Source organism: Gossypium hirsutum, chromosome A09, assembly GCF_007990345.1.
Source record: "Gossypium hirsutum isolate 1008001.06 chromosome A09, Gossypium_hirsutum_v2.1, whole genome shotgun sequence".
NCBI classification, from domain to species: Eukaryota; Viridiplantae; Streptophyta; class Magnoliopsida; order Malvales; family Malvaceae; genus Gossypium; species Gossypium hirsutum.
This window is the reverse complement of record NC_053432.1, coordinates 65,733,938-65,746,957: the sequence shown is the minus strand read 5'-3', so window position 1 is coordinate 65,746,957 and position 13,020 is coordinate 65,733,938. Positions and strand designations below refer to the sequence as shown.

At 34.5% G+C, this 13,020-nt stretch overlaps 2 protein-coding genes across 2 annotated transcripts; both read right to left on the bottom strand.

Moving 5' to 3' along the window:
* Nucleotides 1–1,513: 1,513 nt before the first annotated feature.
* LOC107889180 (uncharacterized) lies at nucleotides 1,514–2,559 on the bottom strand. The gene has a single exon (XM_016813539.2). It carries the CDS (start codon nucleotides 2,389–2,391, stop codon nucleotides 1,660–1,662), a length of 732 nt encoding a protein of 243 aa, XP_016669028.1. The 5' UTR covers nucleotides 2,392–2,559; the 3' UTR covers nucleotides 1,514–1,659.
* A 5,764-nt stretch (nucleotides 2,560–8,323) lies between these two features.
* On the bottom strand, nucleotides 8,324–8,827 carry LOC121206025 (uncharacterized). The gene has a single exon (XM_041076190.1). It carries the CDS (start codon nucleotides 8,825–8,827, stop codon nucleotides 8,324–8,326), a length of 504 nt encoding a protein of 167 aa, XP_040932124.1.
* Nucleotides 8,828–13,020: the final 4,193 nt, after the last annotated feature.

The window sequence follows — 13,020 nt, the reverse complement described above, 5'->3', positions numbered from 1 at the left end:
CAACATTCTTTTCATCAAATCTATTAGCTTTCGAATGTCAATTCTTGCAGTCAAACACTTACTAAAGTGAACAGTATTAGTCCAACATAAAAGTTAAATTGAGTTGCACCTGTAAATTTCAACTTCTATAGAACTTGATGAGCAATCTTGTGAGATGAATTAACACGCCAACTTGGCATATTTTAAGCAAGGAATTAAACAAACAAGGGATACTAGAGAGTTCAGAAGTTGATGACCGATACACAGACTGGCACCTTACTTTCTTAAAATGAATACATCTATTCAAATGACTTTAACCATTTACTCCATGGCTACGGCCAAAGCACTATCCTACATGAAGAAGCTACTCCTAATGCAACTAAAAAGTGCTGATGCATGACCAATAATATAGTGCCAATCATGACCAGTGGAAGTCCACATGAAAATATCTTCAAGTTTGGCACCTGTATTGATTTCAGCCAAGCTCCATAGTACATAATCATGACATGAACAGCTATAAATTATTCTATCCTCTTCATTATCCATTCTTACAATTTTACTTCAGTTTTGTTACCAAGGTTAAGACCTATACAAGTTCCATTCAATAGTTAACAGAAATGAGTTCTTAGACAGCAACTCAAAAGCTTAGCCACCAGCTTTTCAATTTTTCCTTAATAGATAATAATAAAATGGTGGCTTCCTATTTCAGTTTCAGTTAACACTGGCATCAAAATAGACCAAAATTTAATCATGCACAACTAAGCCAACCTACCATCATCATCCCAGAGTCCTTCACATTAGCAACTTATGAACAATAAAACCTTCTAACAGCTTACAACCAACAAGCTAAGTCAAAGCTATCAAGCCACCAATAAAAACCAAGCATTCCACAATAATACCTCACCACATTCAACCAAAAAAGATAGAACGCAAACTCCCTGGCTCCAAGCATGCATCATCCCGGGCGGTATAGAACCTTTTACACTGGCAAGTAGCAACATATCGTGAACAACAAATCTTCCAACATTGTAAACCCAATTAGAGAAGTTCAAAACTATCAGTCCATCAACGAAAGAGAAAACCAAGCATTCGACAATAATACATCAATGCATTCAACCCGAAACTAAACCACAAATTCCCAGCTCGCAATCATCATCCAACAAGAGAAGTTTAAAGCTATCATGCCACCATGGAAGCAAAAACCAAGCGTTCTACAATAACACGTTGCAGCATTCAAATGAACACTGGACCACTACTTGCTTAGCACCAGAAGGTGCTATTATGCTTAAAGCAATTTACTTGGACACAATGTGGAACGACGTAGTAGAATGTAGACCACCCTCGATAGCAATAAAATTAGTGAAGAACTTCCATTCTTTAATTTAGCAAAGATTAATTAGACGAATTTACAGTATGCATAAAGCAATTTACTTTCAAGTTTCTAAGTTCCAACACTATTAGCACCTCTAAATTTCTTTATTCTATTTGCTTAATATATTTTCTTTTTCATATAACCAGAAAAAACTAAACCACATAACAAAGAGTTAAATTACATAACAAAATAATCAAATTTTGATTACATTAATCGAATACTTAATACTTTGCCATATCCAACAGTCAATAATCAAACCCCCAAAATGAATCTTCAAAGAAAAACCAAAACACAAGTTTCTTCCTCAATTAATCAAGAAACCCAGTTTGTCTCCAAACAGCATTCCTTACCTGCCTTAGATCCCTTCCTTTTAGGGTTCTCCCCACGCCTTCGAGCACTGAACAAGCCAACATAGGGGACTGGGCTAAGCTCTTGGCCACAATCTCATGCGGTGGCAACATTTCCCCTTCTTCCTCCAGCTCCATGTCGTAATCGTCGTCAAAATCTTGCTTTTTCCTCATCGGTTTCGCCAGCATGGGCACATTAACCGGTGCCGATTGATGAAACCTTCCTAAAGAAGAAGATGAAGACGAAATGACGGGGATTCGTTCTTGCGGCGGTTTCGGAATCGAAGGAATTGAACGAGCAGAGGAAGATGCTGAAGCGACAGAGGAGGAAGAGGAGGCCGAAGTAGAAATCGAGGGCTTTTGGTAGAAATGGGATTGCGGACGTGAAGGGTCGCGGATGGCAGCGAGGATTCCGAAGTTTTCGGAGTGAGGGAAGGATTTATGGTTAAAGGGAGTGGAGGAAGGAGATGTTTTTTGGTGGTGGAAATGGGAGAGGCCACCGGCAGAACTGGAGCCATTGGAGTTGTCGGAGAAGTCAGCAGATGAGAAGATATCATCTTCATTGAGCTCTTCAATGACGGCGGAAGAGTGGGAAAGGTGGTTGGACGGAGGTGCATGGGGGTAAACGCCGAGGAAACGATCGGTTGATTGGGATTTGGGGTTGCGGAAGCGGGAAGGTCCATTGATTTCCATCGTGGGTCGGGTCCGGTGGTTTCTCGTAGATTCGTGGCGGCGGTTGCGTTTACATTTAAAATAGAGTTTCTATTTTTTTAAAAAAAATTGTTATTTTTAGCTTGTGATATGAAAGCGAGAGTGACATGAAAAACAATAATTACCATTATGCATTTTTTCAATAAGTATTAGGTAATTTTAAGCGATAAATACGACGCTCACTTTTAATAATAATAATAAATACGACACGCACTTTAATTTGAGATAAATCAGATGACTTAAGCATATTGTGACGTGGATTTTTGAAAATCTAAAAATAGATTATAGAGTATTAGTTTATGACTTGTAATAAATATATATTAAAAAATTAATATATTACGGCAATATCATGTTACAAATAAAATAAAATTTATGATAATAACGGTAATTAATAGGTTTTATTAAAGAAAATCTTTTATGATATTTATTTCCATATTGGAATAAAAAATTTTAATCAAAGATAGTTAAATATTATAATATTTATTGAATAAAAGATGAAATAAATTGAAAAATTAAACCCAAACAAATCATAGAGAATTAATTGTATGAAACTGTGATTCTACGTCATTTTTATCCAGAATGATAAATTAGACTTTTTTTTCTCAATTTTCAACTTTTTAAGTTAGATTTAATTTTTTTCATCCTTATTTGAATTTTTTAGTTACAAAGATTTTCATATATTCTGTAATGTTTATTTAACTTACTTTCTTTATTTAAAATAAAGGAAAAATAAATATAATATTATAAAAAATTAAATTTTAACAATTTTAATATTAAAATAAATTAATTTAATAATATATAATAAATAATGTATAAAAAGTATTGATAATGTTATTTAAATTATAATAAATTAAGATTCAAGCCAAGATGATTTTTTTGTATTGTTTTAATATTAAATATTTTTAAGATTAAATAAAATTAATATAACTAATCCTAGATTTGTTATATAATTTCAAAAATATTTTGAATTGCATTACTTTTTTTTATTATTTTGAAGAAATGCATTAATGTTATAAAAACAATTATAAAGATATGCCTAATTAATATGTGTATCGTACTGAAATACAAAGAGTTAAAATTTATGGTGTTTTAGGTTTGAATCCCACAAAATGTATTTTTTAAATATCATATGATTTGATATGACAAAAAAATCTCGACAATAATATTTATTTTTTTTCAATTGAGTTGAGGCTCGGTTGAAAGGTGATATAAACTTAATAACCTCATATAGTTTTGAAAAAAAATTTAAATTAGTTAACGTAAAATATCAAAAATCAATTAAATTGCATGCTAAAATTAACTAAATTGATCATATATATATATATGTGTGTGTGTGTGTAAATTGAAGTAATCAAATCCAGCTTCTTAAGACAATAAACATCCACAATAACTGAAGGAAGGAGTTTCATACGAGGGTGTGCGGCGAGAGCTTAACAAGTATTGATAGGTGCTAGAAGTGATGTTCAAAGTTGATTGATAGTTTTAATATTAGAGTTTAGCTATTTATATACTTTCTTGGTGGATCCCTTAAGTGCAATTGTTAAGCTAGTCATGCATTGGGAAGTGATTAGGATGTGACTGTTGCAAAAGGATCTTGCATTGTTTGGATTGTGAAAGGTGAGGGATTTTTACTAAAATAATATGAAAAAAAAATTAAAATGGGATGTCCTTAACATTATACACGAAAATGAGTCATTGCAACTGATGGAGGGTGGTGCATAGGCGGCACCACCCTCAAATCCAAACATAACTGACAGTTTTGCAGGTAAAAAAAAAGAATAGGATGAAAAAATAATAATAAAATAGGGGTGGAGGGTACCCCATAGGCGGCACCAGTGGAGGGTACCCCACAGGCGGCACCGGTCACTCCTCTGCACCGACGGGACTCCGCACTGCCACAGACGAGACTCCTCACTGCCATTGCTTTTGTTTTTTTATGTGTTGGGGACCTTAAAATGGTCCCCAATTTCTTTGTGTGCGTGAGTGAAGAAGAAGAAAGGGGGAAGGAGAAGAGAAGAGAAGAAGAAGAAGAAGAAGAAGGAGGAGGAAGAGGCGGCATTGGTGAGGGAAAGAAAAAAGAAAAAAAAAAGAGAAAGAAAAAGAGAAGGAGAAGAAGAAGAAGAGAAAGAGAAAGAAAAAAAAAGGTAATATTTTTTTTAAGGAAATAATTATTAATTGTTAATTTAAGGGAATAAATGATTTATATTAATTGTTAATGTTATTATTGTTGATTGATTTTGATTTAATTTTTAAATTTAATTTTTTGCAAGGTATATTTTGGATAAAAAGAGATATTAAGGTATGTTTGTATTTATTTTATTTTGTATATATATTCATAATTTATTTTTAATTTTTATTGAAGTAAAAAACCTTATCTATGTTATGTACAAAAAATATTTTATTATTATTTTATTTAATTTATTTGGTAAGTGTGTTTTAGGTTAATTAAATATATTTTTTATTAATTTATTTTGGCATGTTATATTTTTATTTTTTTATTTTTTATGTGATGAGTTTTTTTACAAAAATAGTATAAAAAATAGCTTAATAGTATATTTTAAAAAATATATTTTAAAAAATCCGAAAATAAAATAAAAAAGGCAAAATTAGAGGTTTTTTACTAAATTAATATAAATATACTAAAATAATATATATGAAACATTATGTACTAAAATAATAAAAAAATAAAATACGAAAATAGTATATTTTGGAAAATAAAATCCGAAAATAAAATAAAAAACAAACGGCTAAAATCAAAAATTTTTACTAAATTAATATAAAAAAACAAATTATTCATTTGAAACATTATATACTAAAATAATATAAAAAATAAAATACGAAAATAATATATTTTTAAAAAAATCCGAAAACAAAATAAAAAAAAGGCCAAAATCACAGATTTTTACTAAATTAATATAAAAAAAACAAAAATAATACATTGAACATTATGTACTAAAATAATATAAAAATCAAAATACGAAAATAATATATCTTAAAAAGTAAAATCCAAAAATAAAAATAAAAAGGGCCAAAATCAGGGTTTTTTTTCTAAATTAATATAAAAAAACTAAAATAATACATGAAACATTATGTACTAAAATAATATAAAAAATAAAATATGAAAATAATAAATTTTAAAAAATAAAATCCGAAAATAAAAATAAAAAAAGCCAAAATCAGAGTTTTTTTCTAAATTAATATAAAAAACTAAAATAATACATTTGAAACATTATGTACTAAAATAATATAAAACAATAAAATACGAAAATAGTATATTTTAAAATTTTAAAATCTGAAAAATAAAATAAATACCAAAATATATTGAACTACATGCCGGGTATATTATATATATATCATAATTTAAACCAAAATATTTTACTTATTATCATTTTAAAATAATAATAAAAATATTTGTATTTGAATTGGGTATATTTATTTTTTTTAATGTAGTATGACAAAAAATATGTTGTCAGAAAAACGGTTTGGTATTTTTTTATAATTAAAAGTAATATACAAAATTTAGTTATTTTGACAAATATTTAAAATCCATCAAACATTGAAATTAATAACAGAAATTTATTTGAAATTGCAGGTATGGCAACGGCTTCATTGATTAAGGAAGATCCTCACATAGCTGACACAGTTAATAAAACGGTAATATATTATTATTTGTTACTCACAGGTTCCATTAAAAAAGATTTATGTGATTTACGGAAATAAATTATGTTATTATAACTTTTTTCTGCAATTTAACATTGTCAGGAATCGTACCGCGTATTAAGGGGCCGGGTGAATGGTTTAGGATATTCCCCGGATGCACGACTGATACTGTACTTAGAGCTAGCTGGATTCGGGTCAGCAGCATTGATCCGGACGTTTGATTTGCGGTACGATTTAATATCCGCATTGGTTGAGCGTTGGCGCCCAGAGACCCACACTTTTCATTTCCCGTGTGGGGAGTGCACTGTCACTCTGGAAGATGTTGCACTGCAACTTGGGCTCCCAATCGACGGGAGTCCAGTAACGGGGCGTAAGTGCGATAGTTGAGCCGGCTGCACTTTGTTATAGCCTCCTAGGAGCCTCGCCCGGCGATGATGAGTCCAATTTATCGGGTTTGAAATTTACATGGTTGAAAGCAAATTTTCAGCATTTACCAGATAATGCCACTGAAGAAGAGTTGATGTGCGCAGCTCGAGCGTACATTATGCATATTATAGGGGGTGTATTGATGCCCGATGCGAACAACAACAGGGTTCATATCATGTATTTACCTCTATTAACTGATTTGCATAATGTTCGCTCGTATAGCTGGGGCTCCGCAGTTCTGGCTATGTTGTATCGTGAGCTTTGTCGGACTCGCAGACATAGGCGGATGCCTTATATTGTTGCAGTCATGGGCTCTTTATCGGATGCCATTCTTGGCATTGGTTAGTCACCAGCCATACGTATATCCACTAGTTAACAGGTGATAAAATTTAACTTGTTATTAATTGATAGTTTCTTTATAATGATACTATTCTAACAATACTATATTTATTTGGAATTTGTTTTCGTAGATGGAGTATTTATCCGGGTATCGGGAGGTCGTATACTGTCCCGATATATTGTTTGTTGATTGAGCAACATGCCGGAGAAGGGGTAAGCTATTCCAATATTCGCGACATGTAATTACTTTATATATCTTACTCAAACCGTGTGAAATTTTAACCATATTATTAATCGTGCAGTTTATTTGGATGCCATATCGTAGACCAGAAATTGTGGCCGTTATACCATCTTCTGCCTACGTTCATTCTCAATTGTGGTGCACTAACGCACCAATTATCAATTTCAATGTAGTCGAGTGGTACCATGGGGATCGAGTACTACGGTAGTTTGGTTGCATCCAGTATATCCCGGATCCGCCAAAGGAGGTGGGGAAGGTTCACGGCATCAACAAGAGAGGGAAACATGGAATGCATTAGGGGGTTGTGCACCGGAGATATATTGCGGTGTGGGATAATCGGATGGGTCAAAGACCTCGGATGGATATGTCTTTCAATTTGCAACCATCGCCAGAGTACATGCAATGGTACTTTAGTATGGGAAAGCCATATTTACTTGGTGCCCAGTCAACTATAGTCCCCCCGCACGTGCAGCGACCTGGGGCATACGAGCCAGTGGTTGATATAGAGCCCGATCCACAGCCAAATCTCGAGCCCGAGCGAGAGGTGGAGCCCGAGGCACAGCCTGAGGCCGAGTCTGAGTAATCGCATTCACATTCGGCTGATACTTCTTATCATCCGGATTTTCCAGACAACGATTATTTCCCGGGCTCGTCAGGGGGTGGATACCATTACGGGTTTGATATCTTTGGGTCGTCTCCATCGCAGCACAGCATTTCTCTCGACCTGTATCCCCCTCAGTACAGCACTAGCCTCGGCCCATATCCACCGCAGTACTCCACTCCTCTTGGGATGTATCCGCTGCAGCATGGCACTCTTCTCGGCTCAAGTTCATCGATGCCATTCGAGCCATATGATTTTTCTTCCATGTATCAGACACCCTCACCTGCGACTGAAGAGGATGTTGGTTGTCGTGATCACCCACAACGTGAACGTCGACCTCCGAATAGGTATACCCCTAGGACCACACCATCTAACCATCAACTTTAGGGGTTTATTGGGTTTTGATATTAAAAAAGTTTGTATTTCTTTCTATATATTTAATTAGATTAATTGGAACTTTGAAAATTGTAACAAAATTTGACCATAACGTAAATTAGATTAATTCAGACATTTTGAATATTAAAACATTAAAACTTAACAAACTTAGCATTGTAATATAAATTAATTACATTACAACATTAATCTAATTGGAACAAACTTTGCAATATAATTTTTTTTATATAAATTAAATACATTACAACATAGGCTCAATTCCTACCCGATCGTGACGATTGTCCAATATGATAGTTTCGCTGCGGGCATTTACTCCGATTATGACCAGCTAACCTGCATAATCTACAACGCTTACCATCGAATTTCTCCCTAATGTCCATCTTATTACGAATTCTGGATGATTGCGGACGACCTCTTGGATTCCTACGTAGCCCTCTGCTTTGGACAAGTTCGAAAGTCGTCGAAGGCACCTCCCACGTAGACAAGTCAGGCAGGACGGGGAACTCATTTTCCCAGACACGTAACGTACGCTCGAGTGTGTACACATCATCGACAAATTGTTCAACATTAAGTTTCACCTTAGCACACGCTGCCACGACATGCGCACATAGATAATGAAGTGTTTGGAACCTCCTGCAATCACACCGTCTGTTACGGAGATCAACTCCATAGAACCTAGATGGTATACTGGGTCGACGACCGATGGTCTCTGTAGCACGAAATGTTTCATGGCGTCGTGAATATATTTCTACATTCATCGACCTCGCCATCCGACGGTTTGCAACCATTGCATCCCTGACATCTTCGACAAACACGTATCCCGCCTCTATCTGGTTGACTTGTTGCTGACCCATTCTTGGCATCAAGGTTGCCAATCTGTAAAATGTAGCTGAAAAGACAGATGAAATCGGAAGATGTCGTGTTTTCAACAACACAGCGTTGACCCCCTCCACTAAGTTTGTGGTCATTTGACCATAACGAAAGCCCTCATCAAAACTTTGAGCCCATTGCCATGGCTCTATAGTACCCAACCACTGTTGGAAAGATGTATTTGTTTGACCCTCCATGTCACTCTCAAGTCGAGCCATTCTTTGGCGAAAAATATGTGGCTCCAACTCGTGCGCTGTATATGTATTAAGGAAAGATAAGTTATAGTATTGGCCTAAATCGCCATTCTTTGGCGAAAAATATGTGGCTCCAGCTCGTGCGCTGTATATGTATTAAGGAAAGATAAGTTATAGTATTGGCCTAAATTATTAAAACATATGTTGAAAAGATAAGGTAATCATTTACCCATTTTCACAACTTGTCTCTTCCAGTCTGCATTCTTATGGTCTCGATGAAAGTTAGCCGCGATGTGCCGGAAACAGTAAACAGATCTCCATGGTACACCGGAACGCCTAATAGCGATAATTAATCCTTTCCCTCTGTCGGAGATGATGCAAATATTATCGTTGCTAATAACATACCTCCGCAAGTTGGTAAGGAAGAATTCCTACGATTCCATGTTCTCCTTATCTACGATGGCAAATGCTATCGGGAGCACGTTTCTGTTGCCGTCTTAAGCAACCGCAAGAAGTAAGATCTGTGTATATTTTCCATATAGCCACGTCCCATCTACTTGCACAAACAGCTTACAGTTGGGAAATGCGCGCACACATGGATCAAACGTCCAGAATATCCGATGAAAAATTCTTTTTTCTGGCTGTAATTGGTCATCCGGGCCGTAATAAGGTCGTGTCTGTAACTCAATGATAGTCCCAAGTACGTACTCCCGCATAGCGGCTATCCATCCCTGTAACTCGTTATACGATGCATCGAAATCCCCATACAATTGCTCCATTGTCATTTGTTTAGCTATCCACGCATTTCGATATGATACTCGATACTGAAACCGTGCCTGCATTTCGGCAATCAGTACTGAAACTTTAATGGTCGGCATGTCCTTCAACATTGGCATGATAAACGTACAGATAGTTTTGGAATCAAGTTTTTTATGGTCTTCAGTCATACGTATTGATGTGCACGTGTGAGGCCCAACAAATTTTCGTATCTCCCACATCTGCGATTTTTGAATAAATGCAGCTTGTACACGCCAATTACAGCCTTCCGTCGACTTCTAACACTCTCCAATATATAATATCGATTTAGACATTGCAACTTTGTAATCCACTGATATATTCATGCTATACCGCTTAATAGCAAATACACACTCTTCTTTGCTTTCGAATCTCTGGCCTACCAATAACTCCTCATGATCAGAATTTACGGCCAATCGGTGAGCAGGAAGTATTTCAAGGTACTCTGGGAACTCAGCTTCATGCGCTGCGTCGGGGTCTATGAGCAACATGTGTGGCCCAGGGTTATTATGTATCACAATACGTCGCATCTGGTTCCCCACTGAAGACGCGTTAATGTTTCCATCCTCATTCACATATTCATCGTCAATATCATCGGAGACATCGTCCACATCGGGATCACTATCACTATCGACCTCTTCCTCACAATGATCACTATTATCGTATCCATCATCACCAACCACGTCAATATCGGGTGTAACATTAAGATCGATATCGATCCCACGTATAGTCGATTCACTATCAACGTACGATATTGGAGCCACCACGTACGGTTCTTCAGTTGCATGATTTTCACCATATGCATTGAGATCTTCATTCTGCTCCATATCGGCTAACCCAGCAAATATGTGAATCGGTAAATTTTTGTCACTCCCATTCTCACAGTAAAGAGCTATCATTGTCTCCACGTCTTTGTCGTCTACAAGTTCCATTTCGATGAATTTGATAGGATCTGTTGAAACTGGAAACTTGTAGAAAAGTTTTGAAATCCTTCTCCCACAACGTCTAACAATTTTTGCGTTAATTCTTCCCTTCATATCATCCAATGAGACATTTCTATTAAATCTCATTGCTATTTGTTGCCGACATTCAAATATGCATCCAACGGTTGTTGTTAAGATGATTCCATCGAAATAAACGCATACGAAAAACTGATTATCCATCTTCAATACTCAATCTGTTAAAAAAATAAACAAAATTTCTCAAAATAATTTCGAACAATAAATAAATTACTTAAATACAAAATTAATTAATCAATATGCAATTTTTTTCATTCATAAGCCCATACTTTTTCAGTTCTAATTTTGTACATGAACAACATTTATTTTTACATTTAACCACTTATATTGAGTTCTACATTTTCTTCCATCTCCGATCCCGTATCTTCATCTGGGAAATTCTCTACAATCCAATTTAGAAATTCTTGATTCTCCTCATATTCATCTTCTACAATCCAATTTGGAAATTCCTCGGGATCTTCTGCCTCTTCAATCTTTATAATTGGTATTGAATATATAAGTTCTCTTGGTAATTTCCTAACAACTAATTTATCCATCCATGGTTTGTCAAACACATTTTGCTTCCCAATTAACTTTCATGAACATATACTTTGTCTCGTTATTTTCCTTGCTCCACAAGATATTATAAACTTCGCGAAGTTTATAACTAGATTCCAATAGGTTCGTGGTACGATGCCTTCCAAAGTTCGTGCTAAACTTATTATCTCATCAGGCAATACCAAATATGTTGCCATTTCTAACAATATGTATAACAAAAATATTTTTAGTTGTTATCACTAATTAACAATTACTTTATAATAGTTTTACTAACATAAAAACTTTCAAATATATTTAAAAAATTTAAAACATAAAATTCATAATAAACACATAATTAATGCTAAACACAAAACTTATTAACATTTCACAATAAACAAAATAAATTGTAAAACAAAACATAAAAGTAACACTAAACAAACTATATAATACTAACAAAATAAATTTTTTCTTATCATAATCTATTTTATTTAAAAAATAACAACAAATAAATTACCTTTTCTTTTTTTTCTTCTTCTCCTTTCTTTCTTTCTATCTTCTTCTTCTGTAAATTTTTTTTTTCCAATCTGGTAGTCGAATGGAGGGGAGGGTGAATATATACTAGAGAGGTCAAGGCTGTGAGAAAGGCACTACCGGTGCCGCCTGTGGGGTACCCTCCACTGGTGCCGCCTGTGGGGTACCCTTCACCCTTATTTTATTATTATTTTTTTCATCCTATTCTTTTTTTTTACCTGCAAAACTGTCAATTATATTTGGATTTGAGGGTGGTGTCGCCTATGCACCACCCTCCATCACTTGCAATGACCCATTTTCGTATATAATGTTAAAGACATCCCATTTTGGTTTTTTTTTTCATATTATTTTAGTAAAAATCCCGAAAGGTGAAGGTCCACATATTGCATGCAAAGTTGTGTTGTCTTTTTAGAGGTCATATGATTAGCCTTTGATTTAATACACCAGGGATCTTTTATGTTAGGTTTTTCTTTTGGATATGGGTGAACCTACATAATTGAGAATATCTCTTAAGCAAATTAGTATATACTTTGTGTTAGGTTTTTGCTTTGGATGTAGCAGTTAGATGAACTTACATAGAGCATCTTTTAGGTAAAATTATCAAGTGAAGCAAGGTTGATTCCAAGCTTTCTTAGTGTTAGACTCAACAATTACTATCTAGACAAGGGAAAGATCATAAACTGACATTCATCGAGACTAGAATTATTTAAGTTATATGTGAAGTGTTTGTTATTTTACATGTTGAAGTATCATTCTCCATTAAAAATGCTAAAATTGAAATAATCAAATTGAATTTGTTAATAACATTTCACAGCAAATAGCATTAAAAGGCAATGAAAACTCTTATATAATTTGAGTGATAGAGGGTAAGTGATCGAAGAATGTTGATAGAATGTTTGCTGATGGAGGTTGGAGAAGGCTTACGTTTATAGTGCTAAGAGCCATAGGTTATTCTAAGGTTGAGATCAAAGAAATATTTGGAAATGTTTAACTAGAGAAAAAAATGTAATCCTCCTTTTGATGATG